The sequence below is a fragment of the Colletotrichum siamense genome (assembly GCF_013390195.1).
Source record: "Colletotrichum siamense strain Cg363 chromosome Unknown KSG_Cg363_contig14, whole genome shotgun sequence".
Classification (NCBI taxonomy): Eukaryota; Fungi; Ascomycota; class Sordariomycetes; order Glomerellales; family Glomerellaceae; genus Colletotrichum; species Colletotrichum siamense.
Window position 1 is genome coordinate 92853 of NW_023501027.1, and position 20493 is coordinate 113345.

Consider the following 20493-nt stretch of genomic DNA (forward strand, 5'->3'; position numbering starts at 1 on the left):
GAATGCTCAGGGGCCCCGCAATGATGCGGAACTCATCGGCCACGAGGGTTCCTTTGGGTCGAGGGCCTTCTCGCAGAACGCCCAGAGTCACCACAGTCCTGCGGAGCCCATTGGCGACGGGGGTTCCTCTAGGTGGAACATCTTCTCACAGGACGCGTCCTACGATGATGCGGCGCCCATTGTCAACGAGGGTTTCTTTGGGTCAGGGGCCTTCTTTCCAGACGCCCAGCATTCCCGCAATGCTGCGTACTCCATTCGCAACGAGGGCTCTTTTGGATCGCAGGGCTTCTCGCAGGTCCCCCAGAGGTCCCACCATGATGCGGATCCCGCCGGCAACGAGGGTTCTTCTGGGTCAAGAGCCTTCTCGCAGGACGACTTCAGGATGTTCTTGGCTTGGCGCAGGGAGAGACGGAGGCCCGGGGCCGGCGGCAACTCGTAGCTGTGAGAACTTCTGCCTTTTTTCTCTGTGGCTTTGTACCGGGTAGTGACATGGTTGAGTTGGAAAGGATGGAGGACCTACATGTAGTATTAGTTGTTGAATTGAAAACTCTTTTGATAGGATGCTAGAAACTACACTTGTGGAGTGACACCATGAGAGAAGTCGACTCAATCATGGTCGAGTATTGATATTAGCTAGCGCTGCACACCAATTAATCAAATCGAACTGAGGGGTCAAACTTGGCTGATTGAATCATTCTTCACGGTAATCTGAATTGTTTGAACTATATTGAATGATTTCCATTGATGTTTGTATACGATGCCCTCTGTGGTGAAGGGGTAGTGGTTGCTGGACCCCTTTATGAGGTCCCGAAGTTCGAATACGGGTCGTGCCCGGTTTTTTTGGCCCCGACTCCTACGGCCCCACTCAGTCCGCTCCCGAAAGCACAGCCCCGCAAAAGGCCGAAAGACTACCCGAAGGCCCCGGAATCCCCCCGAAGGCCCCTAAATAGCCTGGGCAGCGGAGTGAGCGTGATTTTGAGAGCCCTGGCCTTAAGAAAAACAGCCAGAAAGAGGGTGTCATCGTTTCAGCTAATGGAATCTCTGGATTTCCTCTTTTAATTGTCTGATTGTTGGAATTAATTGATCTGTCTTGGTGGGGTGCAGCGCTGGGTGTTTCCAACGCATTTTCTATCCATTGCCGATTCGCATCATACATCGTCATTCGTGATTCCTCGTCCACCATTGAAAATAAACATCGTGAGCCCAACTCCTACCATTCCTCCAGTGTCCACAGGCATCAAAGGTAAGGTCTCTGTGCCTCCAAAACCCTCGCCTCTATCGCGGGAGACGGACCATCACCGCCGAGAAAATACTTGTACACGAGCCCCTGGCCGGGATACCTGCGAGGCCTGGCGCCAAATGGTCGCCGACGGTCGTCGATGACGTCCTCGAGGAAGAAGATCTCCTCCAGAAGCTTCTCGCGCGCCTCCCTGATGGCGATGATGTGGTCGTTGTCGGGCTGTCTGCCGCGCTCTCTGCCAACCGCCAGTGGGAAGAGCACGTCGAACATGTGGGCTCGAAGATCGAACAGCTGAGCCCATCCCCGGCGAAGCCAATTCTCAAGCTCGGCGAGAGACATGTCATCAAAGACCCGAGCGACGTCAGAGGCAACAGGAATCGGTTCAGCGGGGAGGGCGTCGCTGCTGACTACCACTCTCGAAATCGAATCGCCGGGCACGACATCATCTTCGTCTTCCTCGTTACGGCCACGCCTAGCAGGCTCTTCAGCGGGGGCGGGTCGCTGCCGGTCCTTGGATCCGTCATCGCTGTCCTCATTCCGGGGTGGCGGGACGACAGGAACGTGGCCCAACCCCACCAACTGGGCGCGTAGCGCCTCCATCTCATCCTGGGTCCGGCGGTCCTTTCTACGCTCGGCGTCTTCGGCATCCGACACCTTCTGCAGCAACCGGCGGGCGTAGTCTTCATCGAAAGTGCTGCCGTCCCACTCATCGGACAGGAACCCTTTGGACCAATCCTCCCAGACCCGCTCACCATCCTCTTCGCGCACGAGGCCCAGTTTGACAGCTTCTGAGGCATAGCGTGTCATGGCGGCCTGGATCTTGGGGCGGATGGCGAGGTCCCAGGTTTCGGTCCAGGACGAGCCATCCGGGCGGACGGCGTACAGTTTGAGGGCGATGTCGCTCCACCGCTTGAAGATGGTGTGCTTGGGGCAGAGCTGAAAGCGGATAACGTGCTGCCACATGAAGCGCTTACAGCCGGCGCCGAAGACGATTTTGGTGCCGGGGATACAGAGGTGTTCCACATCGGACTTGCATACTTTCTGTTGTGATGTCAGTATTCTGGCGACTGAACGGGTTGATGAGCACTTGAATCCAACCTTCTCGTTATTGTTTGGGCACATGGATAATGACCGGCGGCGGGGATGAGCGGTGGGATGGGAAGAAGACGTTAATTCAGGGCGTTTTCGGGGGAGATGAGATTCCGGAGCGAGACTTTCAGCACTGCAATGAAAGTAGTGGCATGAGTTGAAGGGCTGCGATTCGATTTGACGATGAAGGTGTTTCCGGTGGAATAGATTGGATCACATCGCAGTTTGCGGGGGCGGCCGTTTGCTTCGGATCTTGTTCCGCCGGCAGAGGCGGAGAAAGTGATTTTCCCGTGCTCCGAGAGATCTTTCTTCTAGTTTCAGAACGATCACGAATCTTTGTTGGAGGGAGGATGCCGGCTGGCAACTGAAGATTAATTCGGTAGATGAGTCGTTGCGTGAGGTGCTCACTGACCGGGATCTCACCGGATCTCATCTGGATCTCACCCAGGCTAAGATGTCACCAAGTTGTTCCCAGGATCTCACACTTCTCAATTATAATGAAAGTAGCTATATTCACAAATACTCTAACACTTGGGATAATGTTGCTGGAAACTCTGTAAGTAGGCGATGCAGAGGTCTCTCGCCGTCTTGCTCAAGTGCTGCAACGCGTTGTTGCTTGCATTGACCCCCTGGCTCAAGACCTCGGCCAGCAGATCTTTTGCCCCCTGTGCCATCTCACCGAGATGTGTCTCCTCATTCTGGATGGCTTTGAGAAGTATGGCCGTCTTGCCCGCTCCCACGGTCAGCGTCTTGCACAACACGCTGGCCTTGGACTTGCGCCGCCTCCATTTGGTGATCTCGTTGCGGATGACGTTGGCCTGGTCCTCCCACTTCAACACCTCGCCGGTGGTACCTTTTGTCGCCCGGCGGGGCCAATTGTCGACGAAGAAGAAGTAGATTCGTAGCAGCAAATATTTGGGACTCATGCTGTTGCTGTGACGGGCCTCCCCCTCAATGAGTCTCTGGGTCTTGTCCGAGATGCGCTCCTCAAGGACCGTGTTCCAGCCGCAGACGTTGGATGCCACTTCTGCCATCTCCTGGCTCAGAGCCGCCACGTCTTTGACGAACTGCGTTCGGCTTGTCACCTCCCCCTGCAGGACCCGAAGAATCTCACGGACAAGTCCCTGCAGAATCACGGACGGTGGGGGCGGAGGGGGCTGCGTCCTAACAAGCAGACTCCAAACCAACCCGAGCGGTTGCGGAGGGGGTGGAGGGGGCGGTGGAGGATCATGTTTGGACCACAGAGCGGCCGGGTCGTGGACCAGACGCAGCGTCTTCTCCTGCGCGCGCTCCACGGTGCGTGCCTGTTTACGTCCAATGTCCTGCAGCTGCTCCACAACGGCACCGGCCCTGCGCATGGGGGCAAACGACTCCCGTTGCTTATCCGTCATGTACTTCTGCTGCTCATCGGCCATGGCCCCAAGCATGTCGCCAAAGGCAAAGACACAGAAATGGCGGTCAGGCTTCTGGAGGGAGAACGATTCGGTGAGTGTTAAGGGATTCCCGGCGGAGGAGGACGGAAGCGGTTTTGAAGACGCTATGAGAGGATGGGAGGCTTTGTTGATCCCATCGCACCAGTCGGCGAAGAAGAATCTATGGGGCAAGATGTTGTTGCAGGCCCGGACTTGGACAGTGTGGAGGCCGCCGAAGAGGCCTTCGATGGCCCACCCAGCGAGGAAGGCCAAGACGAAGAAGCCAATGAAGATGGGAAGTATGATTGTGGCAAGCCACCATAGCACGGGCTTTGCGACGGTCCAGATGATGGCAACGATCGCTCCGACAAATCTAAAGCCCCAACGCCAGAAACCCGCCTCCTCTATTGTCGGAACCGCACGCATGATGGCCGACACCTCTCGGACGAACCAAGAATCTGGCTCCTCTGTTGTCGGAACCTCAAGCTGCTGGCTTTGGTTGTGGTAGTGGCTGGGGATCTGGTCTCTGTCCGGACGCGGGACGGCGCCCTGCCCACCTCGTGTGCGGTGGTTCTCATCGGGAGGCGTTTGTCTAGTGGCAGGCGGCTGAGCTGGTCGATGTTGGGCTGATCGGTGATGGGCTAGTTGATGATAGACAGGCTGGTATTGGACAAGTTGGTGTTGAGCAGGGGGTTGCTGGGCAGGTTGACGGTTGACTGGTTGGTGCTGGGGTGGTTGATGATCGGCTGGGACGAGCCGGGATGGTTGCTGGGCGGGTTTGTTGTTGGCTGCAGCTTTCTTGGCTTCGAGCTGAGCGAGGAGTCGCCGGTGAGCGTCATTGACGCGCTTGTTGTCGATGGGTGGCTGCATGGCGTAACGGGAATTTGAAATTTTCAGGCGCGTGTGTGGGGAGGTCTCAGTTGGAGCAACGGCTGTGTCTGGAAATGAAGTTTTTCTGGATGGAGCGTTATCTTTGAACCCTGCGTGGCATACCGTCTCTTCAAATGGCTAGTATTTATGACTTTCAGCTACCGCCGAAAGCCCTCATATTGGGCCACCGGACCTCATGTATTACAAAGAACCGAGGTGTTTCTACTGTTTTTCCCTACCGTGAAATCTCCTGGGTGGGCTCGAAACTTCCTCAACTTTGGGTACAAAGAGAGACCTTGTCAATATGCAGGTACCCGTCCGTCTCAGATTTGAGCCCCTTGGATCTGAGTACACGATGGCGAGAGGGAACGTGCCCCTCCGGGATGCTGAGAAACACGCTTGCCAGGGCGAGAGGTCACCGGTCGCACGCAGAGAATGTTCTCTGCTTGAGAGCCGTTCCTCTTGAGCCCAGCGGAGTCGTCTAATAATGGACAACACCTGGTGACTCTGGGGCAAAAGTGCCCGAGGCGCAGGGAGGCATAGGCGTCCCCTGGCAGCAGTCCGGACGTGAGCCGAACCACCCGAAGACCAGGCCATCCTGATAACAGGGTGCCGTGGTCTTGGAATGTGACAACTGACCCAATAATGGGAGCTGTCCGACGCCACCTTTCGAACGAATCGCTGATAACAGCGACACGGATCGGAAGATGGGCCGAAACGTGGTTCCCAATAATGGAATCCACGGGTGATGATCCTCCAATAATGGAGGTGAGGCACACACTCTGATAACAGAGCGGGCCGGCCGCGAGGTCCAAGCCGGGACGGTTAGAAATGACCGCCCAGAAATGGGAGGTCTCAAGCGGCTGGTGGTGATCATCATCCAGTAATGGAGATGAGGTGATACACTCTGATAACAGAGAGAGCCGGCCGCAAGTTTCAACCCGGGACATTGGGAAATGACCAGCCAAAGATGGGAGATCTCAAGCAGCCACAGAAGATGAGGGTGATGAGAGATCTGAGTTCTCGATCGTCAAATTTGGAATGCGACGGACAGGGCCAGAGGTTTTAATCAATCTCAACCTCCTGGCCGATTCTTTGTCTGGTCTTCTGGCCGCTTGGGCGTCACTGAGTTGAGGGGATAGAGACTGGTTCGACCGGTCGGCCATCGCAGCACCGCCATTGGAGATATGTCTGTCTTTGCCATGAGAGACATCTTCACCGCTTGTGCGGTTCATGAAGAAGTGTCTTGGAACGCTGGAGATGGCGAATCATGTAGGGTGTCTGCCATGAGACTTGCAACTTGCTCATGTTGGTAAGATTCATGACCAAGATGCGGTGGAAGCCAGCTACCATGAGAGCTGAGACCCAGTGGAGTCGCATCTTCAAGCCTTGGCGTTGGTGGTCTCAGTCTGGTCGTTGAGTAAGTGGAGGGCAGATGGAGATGTTCGTCATGGAAGCTTCCGCCATGTGGCGGAGGCTCCAAGATGCCGGCACCAAACGAACTCACCAGTTCGCAGCCCCATGTGCAGGACCGTGAGACACCCACCCACTCACCTGGGATCGTCATGGCGGCAGCTTGATCTCTTGGGTGAACTGCAGGCTGGGCGAACATCCTGCCAGGAGCAGGTTCGTGGCATGGACTGTCGCCGTCCGCCCACGTTTCGTGTTCATAGCTCAATCATCTCGGCCCTGGGATTGGGCTGGTTTGGTGTGCATCCAGCTGCTTGTGTGGATACTGCAGACTCCCGAAATCGAGAGGAGGTCAAAGCCCAGCGGTGAACATGTTCGCAAGATGCGGCTGTTGCCCGGGGGCATAATCTCCGGGCGTTTGTCCGTTCTCCCCTGCATCCGGCTTGCTCCCTTCTGTCCACAGGTTCATGGCCTTGGGAGAGAGGATATCTAACACTTGTCCTCGCCAGTTGTCCCCAACTGATCCTCCGTGCATGCAGAATTACTTTCGTTTCCTCTCGCGTTGTTGCCAAAGTGAGGGCATTCCGAATCTCTGCTTCAGTCCACATCCGAGGCGCAGCAACAATGTGCCTCGGCAACTCGGACCAGGTTGCCCACTCCCCACCCCCAAACTGTGAATATCCTCGCTAATACTCAAGTCCGGCAGTTCGTATGCGGCGTCAGGGTCGAGTGGTACCGAGACCAGGGCCGGAGCCGCGGCGTGTCCTGGTGCGTCCGCTCGCGCGCCCACATCCTTCGTGCCATTGTGGCAGCCCAATGCCTCCCGCACCACGTCGACCACCCCGACTTCGAAGGGCGCTTCCTGCCCGACGTGCGCATCGCCTGCAACATGTCTCACGGCGGCGACTTTGCCAGGCTCATCAGACCGCACTTTGATCGCCTTGTGAAGCACTACGCCAAGAAATGGGTCACCGCCAATGGCCCCGTCGTGCTCAAGGATACAGTCGTCATCAACGGAAACGGCACGGAGGAGTACCGGTTCAACCAGGAGCTGGTCGACAGATGCTTCAACGATGTCGACGCCATCGAGCGCTGGCTGCGGGTTGACTTGGGAAAACAGGATTGGTGGGACAAGGGTGAGTTCATGGCCGTTTGAAGCTTGTTTGCCTCACCATCCGAGCCGTTGCTAATGTTGAGTCTTTTGTCTTCAGACCCCGGTGCCACTTCATACCCATCCACGCCGGTGGCTCCTCCGAACCATCGCACGCCAGCGACGCCAACAACACCTGCGACGCCGACAACTCCTGTCACGCAGAGCCGGCGCCGTTCCGGCACCGCCTCGTCCACGTCCACGGGCCGATCGAGAAGGCCGCCGCAAACGCCAACGCACCCCAAGAGAGGTCCGAGTGCGGCGGACATGGATCGGCTGGCATCCAGCGTCGAAGCCCTCACCTTCCCGTCTGACTCGGGCGCAGGTCAAACTCCCTCGACCCCGACACGGTACGTGAACTCCCAAGTTCCAACGTTCAAGACGGTGCACCAACGTTGATCTCTTTTTCTTGCGCCCGCGTAGCTCACGTTCATCCCAGAAGCCCCCCCGGACCACCGCTCTCAGGCCTGTTCAGCGCCCCCGCAAGCGGCTTGGACGGGGAGAGGCGGGGCCCGATGCCGGCCGCGGCCTCGCCCGTCCCGGCGAAAGACGGCACTCCCGGTCTGGGTCCGGCGCTGTGGGGACCCACACCGACGGCTGGGGTTCCGAGCCTCGAGCCGTCGCCGGTCATGTTCCCTCCCACTCCCGCGCGTAGCCTCGCTTCGGCCAGGGCTCCTTCGACCGCCCCGCCATCCTCTGAGGGATGGGCCTTTCCATCGTCGTCATCGTCGTCGTCTCCAGCACCGCGTGGTCCTCCTGCGCCGTCCACCATTGCCACGACCCGATCCCGCAGCGCTGCTCCGTCCACGTTCGTCTCATCGGTAGCACCGCCGTCATTTGTCCCGTCATCTTTCTCGCCGTCTGCAGCACAGCGCCATCCTCCGCCACCGACTACGATCCTCACAGACGGAACCCGCAGCGTCGCGGGTGCTGCTCCGTCCACGTTGGTGTCATCAATCGCCCCACTGCCATCTATCCACTCATCGCTGCCGAGACGATTCCGGGAGAGCGTCAGACCGCCGCCACCACCGACCACAATTCTCACAGACGGAGCGACAGATGCACTTTCGGTGCTTGAGGCGCCGGTTGTGGAGCACGCGCACTACGGCAATGGCCACGGTGATGGTGGTAGTGGCGGTCATGGTGGGTATGGCATGGGCGTTGAGAACGGTGTCGAGACCTGGGAGGATCGCATCAGGGAGTCATTCGAAGCGACGCATCTCGCGTGGCGCTATGTGGTCGAGGTCGAGACTGCGGCAAAGGCTCTCATGTTTGGCATTGACGGAACGGTCTGAGATGCGCTGTTTGTGATGTAGTTTCAATTGAACCCTGCTGTTGCTTCCACTGTGCTGCCGGCTGCGATGTTGATCATTTGTGCGTCTGGTGAGAGTGTTTGATGTCGTGCCGTCAAGTAACATACTTTTGGTGTGGAATCGTCGCCTGGGTCTGGATGCAGTGAGCCCTGGCATCATATGTTGATGTCGTAACATCCTGGTAATGATGAAGCTCAGTCGAAGACGTCAAGTCGCAAGCCGAAAAAGGGGTCGGGATGGAATTGTGGAGGTGTCTTTTCCCCCGCATCGGTCGGGAAACCCGCACCTGCCCAACTTTCACCACGAATACCTCGCGAAGTACTGCCTGCATCAAGTTATAAAAAGTATTGCCGAAATCAGCAAAGCCAGCAAAATTGATTGGTTCTCTTTTTAATTGGACTCACCACTACAATCATTTTCTGCATTTGTGCTGAGTGTTGCTGTCCGGGTTACTCCACTTCGCCACAATCCCAGCGATCTCATTGGCCGAACCCATGTCCGCGCGCATCATCAACAACTTTGCGCGCAAGTGACGACTTCGCGATAACCGTGAGGGCTGAATATCGCCGCACACTTATCCGGACCTCCAGAATGCAGGTGAGTACATATCGTGGAGGTCCCAATGGGAGGGGAAATCGGCCAGCCCCGACGATTAAATGAGCAGATTACTGAGTTGAGTCTTGTGTGAAAATAAAATCGGACGATTCTCGCACGGACCATTGACGTTTAGCTGAGCAGCAACACTAAAAATCAAAAGTCGATGCACACGAACAAAAAAGGTGTCAATTGGTAGCCCTGTTCTCACTGACATCAGCAGTATCTTTTTATTCGGGTGCATGCAATATGCGAAGGGATGTTTGCTGGAAGAAAGAACGACCAAGTGGTGAGATGACGGGCGAGCAAACCTGAAAATGGCGACTTTTTGCAGGGGTTTCGGCAAGGTCTCATGGAATCTATCCATATATGGTGAACCCATGATTCTCCCCCTTCATCTTCCTTGTAAACGTCAAAAATTGTTCTCAGTATCTACCTCATCTCTTTCCTCTAGGTAGAGGCGGCATGGGAAACACCCGGGTGGGTTTGGCGGACATGGACATGTGCAGACATTGACGGACTCGCACGGCAAACACTGGCCACCCGGGCGTTGCATGGTGGAATGACCTCCTTACCGTCTCGATAGGTTTACTGCCCTTGCTGATGGACCCAGGCCTGTATCTCGAAGGTGTTGTTAAGTCTCGGCTACGAATACGGCCACTGTGAATTACATTCACTCCAGGAAGACGTGGTGCAAGCCGGATTCTGGGGTTGCGCGATGCTGCTCCTCCGAGGTTGCCGTCGCCGGTCGGTGCTGGACTTGAGAGGGCAGGTAGGCAGATGGCAAGTGCGGCTAGCAGGCGGCTGCCTCGCCACACGCGCCACATCCAAGCCACACGATGGTGTCGAGAAGGGGTGTAATATAAAAGCCGCCTTTTCTGTATATTTCTGTATACCGCGATAAATCGGACTGGGAACCCAGCTCTGATAAACATGGACGCCTCGCGAGATGCACCTTTTGCTGTGGTCCACGTGTTAAGAAGGAAAGCCGTAGCACGATTCGTTTAGGAATCCCACGCTTAGACGTACATGCCGCTGTTATCGAATTATCCGCTACTAAATCATCAGAGAAGATGACGGACGAAGACGACGGACGGCTATTGGATGGACGAGGTAATGCTTTTATATTCGTGCCTCGCCACATGCAAGCCTCACGCAAGCTACACGATGGTGTCGAGAAGGGGCGTGATATAAAAGCCGCCTTTTCTGTATATTTCTACATACCGCGACAAATCGGATTGGGATCCCAGTTCTGATGAACATAGACGCTTCGCGAGATGCGTCTTATCCCGTGGTCCAGGTGTTAAGGAGGAGAGCTGTAGTATGATTTGTTAAGATAATTTAGGAATCCTATGCTGGACCGCTGTTATTAAATTATTTGCTACCGAATCATTAGAGAAGACGATAGACGAAGAAGACGGACGGCCATTGAGCCCTTGCCCCCCTTCAAGCCGCATGGTATAGGTTTGCTGCCATTGCCGCCGAAAGACCCGGGTCTCTATCTCGTAGAAGGTGTTATCATCGGGCAGGACGCCGTCTCAGCTATAAATATGGGTGGGCGATGGGACGTTAGGCGAGATGTCTCAGCGCAATGTTCCTGTATGCCGAGACGGCTGGAATTCAGTCCTGGTGAACATGGACGCCTCACGAGATCAGTTCCCGTATTCAGGAGAAAAGCTGTAGCCTGATTTATTTAGATAATTTAGGAATCCCACGCTGGATAGCCGTTGTTGAATTATCCACTACCGAATCATCAGAGAAGACGACGGATAGAGACAACGGACGGCTATTGAGCTTTTGCCCCCCTTTAAGCCGAAATAGAGGACGAGGTCATTGTGAACTAGTGGGAAGGGAGGTATAACGATAGACGGTGGGAGGGCAAATACAAACGAGTGAATGTTATGCCGACGGTGCTCGAGCTTCCTGATGCCCTCAATCTCATGTTCGCAAAAATGCGACTGAACTTTGCCTACCATCGCTAGATTTCACAGCAACCGATGATAGATGGCGGCGACGATGAGAGGACAGTACTCGTACTCACCCCTGCAGTCATGGCTGGCAAGGCCGTGGTTCCCATGGAACACAAGCAAAGAGAATAGAATTAAACCATCAAGTCCTTGTCTCCACTTCCCCATACGTGACACTTAGTTTCTGAGATACTCGGGCTCAGGTGTGAAAGTCTGAGGGCACCTTACGCATTGCACTTGACGTATGTTGTCACCGTTACTGACAAACTCACTGAGAGGCGTTTCAGCTTCACAGTGGGGACAGCGCAGCTTGAGATCGAATATGCCCGGGTATTGCTTGGCAAGCCGGCTCACTTCCGCGTCTATTTCGGAATTGTATGCTTGACGCTCCATGGGAGTCAGATCGGCCAGCAACCAGTACACGTCGTAGAATCGCATTGGGCACTTCTCGGACGGCCCATCCAACTCCAGTACAGTGCGGTCCTCGACGCTGAAGCTGCCGTCGTTACCCCAATCCTTGCCCCACGAATTCAGAAAGGTGAGGCGGTCGGGTTTACAGTCGACTAAAACCACAGCATGGCCACCGTCGCTGGGTAGGGAACGATGTTGCATCATCTGAGCCCCTTTCAGGACTGGCTTGGGCTTTTCCGGTTGTTCGAAGTGATCGCAGAACGTCTTCCAGCCGGGATATGAAAGACGCAGCGCAGCATACCAACTAAGCCGAATCAATTAATCAATCAATCAACTAATCAAATTGAGGCTATTCAGATAGTTAATTAATTAAGCTAATAGCGCTGTTAGCTTAATTAGGCTTAATAAGATGATATTACTTAGAAGAATAAATATCTAGCCTTTAGATTAATTAGAATTTTTGAAAGATTTAATAAAAAATAAAAAAGTTAATTAGATATTCTTTTTTAGTAGTTTAAAGTTATAACCTTTTAAGCTTTTATACTATAGTTAATAACTTAAATTAGTTTTAAACTAATATCTTTATAATTCCCTATATAGTAGACTTATTATTAGCTTATTAAGTCTTATTATAATATATCTCTAAAAAAAAAAAAGTAAATAGTTATTAATATTAGTTTAGTAATATTTTTATACTAATAAGTAGTAGAGTAAGGTTAAATACTTCTTAGTAATAAGATTAATATTACTAAGAAGTACTAGAAGTACTAGAAATATACTTTTTATTATACTATTAGATTAATATATTTTTAACCTCCTTATTAAAGTTTAAAAAAAGCTTATTTTTTAACCTCTTTATTAGTTTTTAAAAATAACCTTTTTTTAATATTACTATTAGCATTATTATTACTACTATTATTATTATTATTATTATTATTACACTTTAAAATCTTATTTATATATACTTCTTAATATCTTTTTTAACTTCTTACTTATTACTAAGATACCTCTATTAGCTTATAATTAATATATTAATTACTTTATTAAGTATAAAATATTATCTCTTTATAAGATTACTATTTAGATTTATATATTATTTATTACTATTAATAATATATTAACTATTAACTTAGCTATATATAATACTCTTAAAGCTTTACTTTATATTATATAGAAAAGCTAGTAGTTTATTAATATTAATACTATTTTAAAAAAAAGGAGTTAAGGTTATACTTCTTAGATTACTAATAAAGGTATATTTATTTTTAAGATTATACTTAATAGTATAAAAGGGGGTACTTACTAAGTTTATTAATACTATAATAAGGTAGGGACTCTTAATTAATTATTTAATACTATAGCTACTTCTAGCTTTACTTAATACTTTAAGTATAATTACTTTATTTTCTAAGATACTTATAAAGTTAGTAATATATTTACTAATAATCTTAATAACTTTAGTACTCTATTTAAGCACTATTAATCTCTCTTTATTACTATACTTAAGTAGAAAACTATATAAATTAAAAAGCTAGCTATAAGCTTCTTTATTAATACTAATAACTTTCTTATAATATTTAGTAATTAGTATATATAGTATATACTTACCTTATTTAATTATAATATTAATACTTAGATATATTAATTAAAAATTAGTTAGAGAGATTAACTTTAATAACTTTATAACTTTAAGAAGTAATAAATTAAGTAAGAGATATAGAAAGCTCTTATAAAGGTTTATATATTATTTAACCTATAGACCTCCCCTAATTAATATATTATTATTACTATCTTTAGCTACTTTATTAATTAATTAAGTAAATAAATATAATATCTCTTAGGTCTCTACTATTAGCTTAATACTTATTTTAATAAGAATATTATTACTATAATATATATAGTTATAAGAGATTAATACTTACTTAATAAGATTAATATTATAATCTCTAATAACGCTAATACTAATAGTATTTATATTAAAGCTTTATATCTATTTATTTTATATTTATATATAGAAATAAACGCTTAGTATTATTAAATTTAATACTATAGCTATATCCTTAACTTTATTAGTTATACTATTATTTATAAAGTTAATAAGGAGGTATTTAAGTAAGAGTTTAACTATTTTATTAATACTAATAAGATCTAAGAGGATCTAGTTTATTAGAGGACTAAAAGACTTATTAGTAAGTTTTAGAATATTATTAAGTATATTAGATTATTACTATAATACTTAAAAGCTTTCTTATTTATTAATAATAAGGTTAATAATAATAAATATATTTTTACTCTATAAAAGAAGTTATTATAAAAGCTAAATTTAATATTAAGTAATACTACTTAATAGAACTTAATATATAATATAATCTACTATACTTTACTTAAATATAGCTAGATTATTAGTTATATATACTACTCCTTAAGACTTAAGAATAAAGATAATTATATCTTTAATAAAGATATCTTAATTAATAAGGATTAATAAGTTCTCACTAAGTTAAATAAAATATTTAAGCTTCTTTATTTATAGACTAAGCGATATAAAAACTAAAATAAAAGTAATAAGTATAATTAACTCTAAGAGATCTTAGTAAGCTTTAAGTATCTCTTAGATTAATTTAAAGATTAATATAAGCTCTATAATACTCCTACTTAAGAAAAGATTAATTTTATAGCTTTATAAGTATCCTAAAATCTCTTATTATAATAATCTTAATTAATAAAGGTATTATATTAATCTAGCTAAATATTAATCTTATAAACCTTATTAATTAATAATATCTCTACTTATTTATAGTCTAAATATATTACTATATTATTATACTTTCTTTAAACTACTAACTTTACTTCTTATATATTTATATACTTATTAATTATTAATAGCTAGTAAATACTTAATAACTACTATAAAAAGCTTAAAAAGTCTCCCCTCTATACTATTATTATAATATTATACCTTAGTAGAGGTTTATAATAGCTTAAAAAATATTAGAATACTTAAGAGACTTATAAGTAGCTTTAAACTACTAAAGAAGATCTTTAAGAGTATTAAGAGTAATAATATATTAAGATAGCTATTTATATTAATAAATTAGTTTATTAAAAGCTTCTATAAAAGCTATTTATATTAATTATAATACTTCTAAAGCTTAAAAACTCTAATTATAGTTAATAGTTAGATAGTAGCTTTTATAATATTACTATTAATAAAGTTAATAAATTAGAGAAGTATTTTACCCTCTTAGTTATTTAGCTTATTAATAATCTTATTTAATAGTAGATTTTATATTAGTAGACCTTCTTAACGCTTAGTAAGCTTACTTTTAATATCTTTACTATCTTAGTAATAATAACTAACTATAAGAAGGTATTTAGCTTTACTAAACTAATACTAATATTATAGAAGCTATTAATAAAGCTATTACTACTTAAGGAGATATAATACCTCTAAAATTAGGTTTAAAGTAGTAATATTACTATTAATAAGTATTACTTTAAAAAGAAGGATTAATAGAGAGTAAGATAATATTAAAACACTATATAATATAAGTTTCTAGTTTATTAATATATTATAAAAGCTTTACTAACTTCCTAAATAAGTAATTTTATTAAGATTAAATTAAGATAGTTAAATTAAGTAAGATTTAGGCGAAAAATCAGTTAATTAGTTAAGCTAGAGGCCTCGTCTTGGCTTAATTGATTGGTATTCAGCGCTGGAAAGACGGAAAGTTGCAAGTACAGGCCGCCGACGAAGGACCGCTTAGCGGGCGGCATCTTCATCTACCTCCAGGACTCGCAGCTGATACCAACCAGCAGCATTCTCCAATACGGCCTTGGCAACTCGTCCATCTGGCTTTGCCGGGTAGACCTCCAAGATCCGTTGCCGGGCTTTTTCGACGTCTTCATACCCGCCTTCCCGGCCAAAGACCCGACTCATGGCCATACAAATCACCGCAGCGGCGGCGTGCGCATAGCAGGTGGGCTCCTGCCCTTGATCCGAGGGATTCTGGCATCCGCGGATGTTCTCGTCGTTGATGTACTGGTCGATTTTGAATCTGCCTATGAGGTCGAGCAGTAGGTTTGCTGAGCCGAGGCGTGCCGATAGTAGAAGCGAACAGATCTCGTTGAGAGCTGCCGAGGTTGACACAGTGGCATGCAAGGCGATCTCGCCGGCTGAGGGAATGTTCCAGCCCACGGAAGCTAGGGCTGGAATCGGGTGTGCCACGCCGGCGACTCTTCCCGCCATGTTGAACAGCACGCGTCGGCCTCGATGCCAGCTCTCCACCGGCTGGTAGTACAGAGAACGTTGAGCTGCATCCGGATTGCTGGTGAGGTAAACCGTCGCGATGTCAACTTGAGCTTTTCGCAGTCTGCGCGCCAAACTCAACGGGTTACCATCAGAAGATAAACCGTCTGATATGAGAATAAGGACGCGGCGTTCGGCGTCCGAGTGCCTTTTGAAGGTTTCAAGTGACAGCTTCAAGACGTGGCGCATGGGCGTTCGACCGTAAATGTACCGGCGAAGCGTGTCTAGCAAGTTTGGGTTGGCGGTTTCCTCCTCTGCCTCCGGACGTTCTTGCAGTCGCTCCAACAGACCAACTACTTCACCCACTGGCCGTGGCGTGAGTTTGGTAAAGTCTTTCAGCCATTCCTTGCACATGGAGCGTGCGAGCTTCAGCGCTTCCGAGTTTTCAACGCCCAGATCTTCGACCTTATCAGCTGCTGCCTTGCCAATAAGCCCACCCCCGGCTGTGCCTGCGACAACACCAACGGGGCCGAGCAGTAAGCCGAAGCAAACGCCTGCAGCCATCACCGCTAATTCAGCTTCCTTCCTCGTCGCGTGTATCTCGTCCTCGGTCGGGATCGCATCGACAAAGTCTTTGATCTTGTCTCGGTGACGCTGAAGATATGTATCAACGATTCGCGCCTCGTTCTCCGTAAGTTTTCCTAGAATGTACTTCTTGACATGCGGTACGCCTTCAGCATTAGCTCGCGCGATAAGCAAGTCATGACCGGACCGGTGTTCAGCAGAGGGCCCCAGAAGCGCACTGGCGACTTCGCAGAGATCGATTGCTGGTGGGTATCCGTCGTCGGTATCAAGTCCAAAGACGCCAATAAAGACAGAGGCATCAGGGTTGTGATGGCGCTCTGACTGAGCAAGCTTCAGAGCTGCGCGGAGAACAGCGCTGAGGCGATCGGTTGCTCGCTCATCGAATCCGTCGGTCTCAAGAGCTTCGTGCATGGACCCGGACACATCGAGGAGGCAGCCGACTATGGTTGAGGGCGGAGAATCGGTCATCGTGAATGTGATCTCAAAATCAGACTGTCAAGCGACTGGTGAAGATGGAATGGCAGAGAGGATTTTCAGGATGCATTTCCCCGGAGAGTCTATTCTGTTTTGATTGGTACCTTTTCTCTACCTGATGATATCGCAGGGTTGCTATTGGTTACGTTTTCGACGTACTCCTGTGTCGGCGATCACCCCAACAGAGAAGACTGTTGGACGCAAATCATCACAGGAAGAGGAAGACGGACGGGCGGTGGGTCCCTGTTTGCAGGTCGAAGTAGAGAACGAAATCATTGCGAATCAGCGGGGAGGGACTGACATCGGTGGATCGTTGGGAGTTGAATACGGGAAGACAACCAAAGGCACAGAAACATCCATTAAGGGACATGTCATGTGCAAGGCAGAGCACGCGCGAAGGCAGCAACACCACAACCTGATGCGATTTCCGGGCAGGGAGGTCACTTGCAACGACCTAATAACGAGCAGCCAGCAGCTCAGTGTCTAAGCGTGTCTGTTGTAGAGGCGAGGGCGGAGCAATCTGGCACTGAGTTCACGATGTTGACTGATGCTCCAGCGGAGTTCGACGTGGATGGGTAACTGTATGCGACAAGATGATGCCACTTCCGGGGCGACTAGTGACTGCATCGGTGGATAGCCGGGACATGCGAAATGAAGTCTCCAGGCCCAACGGAGGGCTGGCTGTGGCGGGTGGGATGACACAGAGTTAAAGGGGCATTGTTTGCGTTCTAAGCACGGTTGGCAGCGGGCACGATTCGTGCTTGGGCGCGAGATCGCTTGCTCGTCCAGTGTGATGGAGGCGGGCTGGGCTGGCTGGCCAAGCTCGCTGCAATTCTTAGGTTGGCAATCGCTGGCAGAGGTATTTCGTGGTGGGGAGGGCGGCTCACGAAAATTCACTAGGAGCGGTCGTCGCGATCGTGGAGGAGAGCAGCAGGTATCGGGATCGATGATTGATGTTGGTCGAGACGGCAATTGGGAGTTGGGTCACCGCGGTCGTGGGAGGGGAGCAAGACGTGTCAGGATTGATGCGCAGCAGGCTGGAGATGGTTCTCGAGCTCGGGTTGGTGATGGATGTCGGCAGAAACGTCAAATGAGGGAGTCGGATTGGAGGCGTCTTCGACAGTCGATGGCTAACTGAACAGCATGATGTGACCACGGACATTGAGGCGGCCGCGTGCAGCACTTCTGTTGCTTGATGCTGAAGTCGCTGCACCTTCCGTGGGGCGTGGAAAGGTGGCGAGGAATTGGTCGGGCAGTCGAAAGCCGGAGTTGTGCAGGAACGGAATGCGCCGGTGACGATGGCAGGGAGGAAGAGATGGGCGTCCAAGGCGTCGAGGGCGTTGAGGACGGCGTGGCCATTGGCACTGTTGTTGACATCGCTGGCTGTGGTTGCTGCTTGCTCTTGTTCCTGCCCCTAATGGTCTCAGCCGTATTTGTGTTTCCTGCTGCCTCCACTGGCCTCCGACCGGGTGTGTGACTTCTGGAGTCGTCTGGAGTCGCTCAACTTGTCGCCTGCATCGAGTAGTCTGACTTGTTGCTCGTGTCCAATCGCTCAACTCGTCGCTCGAGGCTGGAGGATCTGGCGGGCAGACCGGTCGGGAGACAGGAGAAAGTCCCTTTCGAAGAGGAGAGGGTTGGTCGGATTTGGCGTTGACAGCAAGAAGGGCGCCGGCGGTGCAGTCCCGAGAATGCTGGCCATCTGGGCAAACACCTCATGGTGACCTCAAGGTATGATCTCGACTTGTCGACATTCGCGAGGGGCACCGCAGATGGCCGGCAGAAGGGCTCGAGGCATCGGGTGGTTGCGAGCGAATTGGAGCATGTCGGTTCGCGACGCCGGGGCTTTGTTCGTATGACGAGTCGACCACAGATGAAGGTCGCCCATACCGCTCCTCTTGATCGTTCCGGATGACCGCAGGGAATGGGTCGCATGCTGGGTACGCGTGGCGGCGCGACAGTGCAGGATGGTGGAATGGTAATTGAAGGAAGAAGATGGTCGCATGCGAGTTGGGAACTCGAAATGGGGCACCTGGCAGACCCCGCAGCGACGACCACGTCACTGTAGCTACAGGGGCGGCCTGCCGATTTGGGGCCTGGAATCGGGGGACCCCTCAATCGCAGTATCAGTTCTGGGCACTAGCAGAGCTTATCAGGCCAATAGCAGAGCTTGTCTGGGCAAAAGTGGAGGCTTTCTAGCCAATTAGAGAGGTTGTGTGACACACAAGCTTTGTCATTGGTCCGACCAGCTCCAGCTCCGCCTTACTGAAGCTCCAGTCCGGGGACAATCTCCCGAGTCCTAAGTCTCAGACCTAACCTGATCGGGAATCATCCCACCTACCTGACCCAGTCTGGTCAATGGGAGAGGTTGTGTGAAAGACGACCTCGAAAGTGGGGGTGGCTGAGTCACCCCGCCACATGTGGCTGGAACACCCCGCGATGCGTGGCGATTGACCCAGCAGACTTCATTCTGCTGGTTCCATTGCTTAGCAAGCATGATTCTTCCCTTTGACGGGGCGCGCAAGTGCGACGAGGGGAGAAATTGTATCTGGTGCCTTCGCCGATAAGCATGCGCCGGGCTTGTGGTACGTGACGGGGCTGGCTCAGTTGAACAAACCGAGTTACCCCTCAGAGTCTGGTAGTGCCTCACTCTGATTGAAGTTGGGGACATCGACGGAATCAATCCGGTCAAATTGAGCGGCTGGTCTTCATGCCTTCCTTATGCATCCTGGCAGACGTGCTTCTATGGCCTTTTCCCCTACTGTGAACACCCCTACTGGGTGAGCTCGAAACTTTCTCGACGGTACAATGTCTGGTTGCCAGTTCCCCCTTTCATCCTGCTCCAACGCAATTCAAGGTGAATTGCTCTTCGTTTCCTTCTCCAAATCAATGGCCTGCCGAGCAACCTCAAGCAGCTCCAACAGCTTCGCGTCCACGAGATCGTCGGAATCATCAGCGATGGCCGAAGGCATTCCCCGTCTGACGCACGTCTCGGCGGACACGATTGTCTCGCAGTACGACAGGAGCAGTCTCCGTCGTGCGATGTAGTTCTTGGTCTTGGGCTTCGTGCCTGCTTCGGGTGGCGGCGTATTGGTTCGGGGAAACGCGGGCTTCACGTCTTGTTTGTCGGCAGCATGTTCGGAGCGATCAAAATCGCGCGCAGGTTCTAGGCAGTGGTCAGGGTCTGGTCTGGCGGTCGCTGTATCGGAGGGGGTCCTGCCTGCGACTGGCGCGGACGAACGTTTCGACGGTCCTTTGTCCATGCTGAACTCTTCGTAGAAGGAGTCCCTCGCTTGACGGGATGTTTGCGTGATGGCTTCGGGTTGCGGCCGTCGTCGAGCGATGACTGCCTGCTCGATGATACCGCCGCAGTGTCTGAAAAGATGATGCCTAATTTTAGCAGCTGTCGCGCCTGGACAAGAGAGTGGAAGTTGTCGTAAGGCTGAATGGAGGTCGAACTTGGAAGAAGATGGTGGTTGGGAAGGAGACGAAGAGATTGAGGTGAGGAAGGGAAGACGAAGGAAGGTCACGTCATGCTCCTTCCTGGAACCAGGTTGCTTACGTTTCTGCACCCGTTCCTGGGTGCTGCACCTCCGAGGGCTGATATGGAAGTTGCAAAGGCAATAACGACGGGAGATGCGCTGCAAAGTGCGGCCGGGAGTGCAGGGTGCAGACCCGAAGGTGCGAGCCCGAAAGCGAAGCCATCCGGAAGGTGCAGCCGTTGCATTGGAT

The 20493-nt window shown here is 49.8% G+C and overlaps 3 protein-coding genes across 3 annotated transcripts; 1 reads left to right on the top strand and 2 right to left on the bottom strand.

Annotated features, from left to right (window-relative positions):
- Window positions 1–1237: 1237 nt before the first annotated feature.
- Window positions 1238–2362, bottom strand: CGCS363_v015062 (uncharacterized protein; the record flags this gene model as incomplete). Its single annotated transcript, XM_036646911.1, has 2 exons — window positions 1238–2281; window positions 2339–2362. The coding sequence occupies 2 exons, from the start codon at window positions 2360–2362 to the stop codon at window positions 1238–1240; spliced, it is 1068 nt and encodes a 355-aa protein (XP_036487864.1).
- A 4283-nt stretch (window positions 2363–6645) lies between these two features.
- Window positions 6646–8466, top strand: CGCS363_v015063 (uncharacterized protein; the record flags this gene model as incomplete). Its single annotated transcript, XM_036646912.1, has 4 exons — window positions 6646–6669; window positions 6728–7157; window positions 7233–7521; window positions 7611–8466. 4 exons carry the CDS (start codon window positions 6646–6648, stop codon window positions 8464–8466), a joined length of 1599 nt encoding a protein of 532 aa, XP_036487862.1.
- Window positions 8467–15219: 6753 nt separating this feature from the next.
- On the bottom strand, window positions 15220–16701 carry CGCS363_v015064 (uncharacterized protein; the record flags this gene model as incomplete). The annotated part of the gene is made up of 1 exon (XM_036646913.1): window positions 15220–16701. The coding sequence occupies one exon, from the start codon at window positions 16699–16701 to the stop codon at window positions 15220–15222; it is 1482 nt and encodes a 493-aa protein (XP_036487872.1).
- Window positions 16702–20493: the final 3792 nt, after the last annotated feature.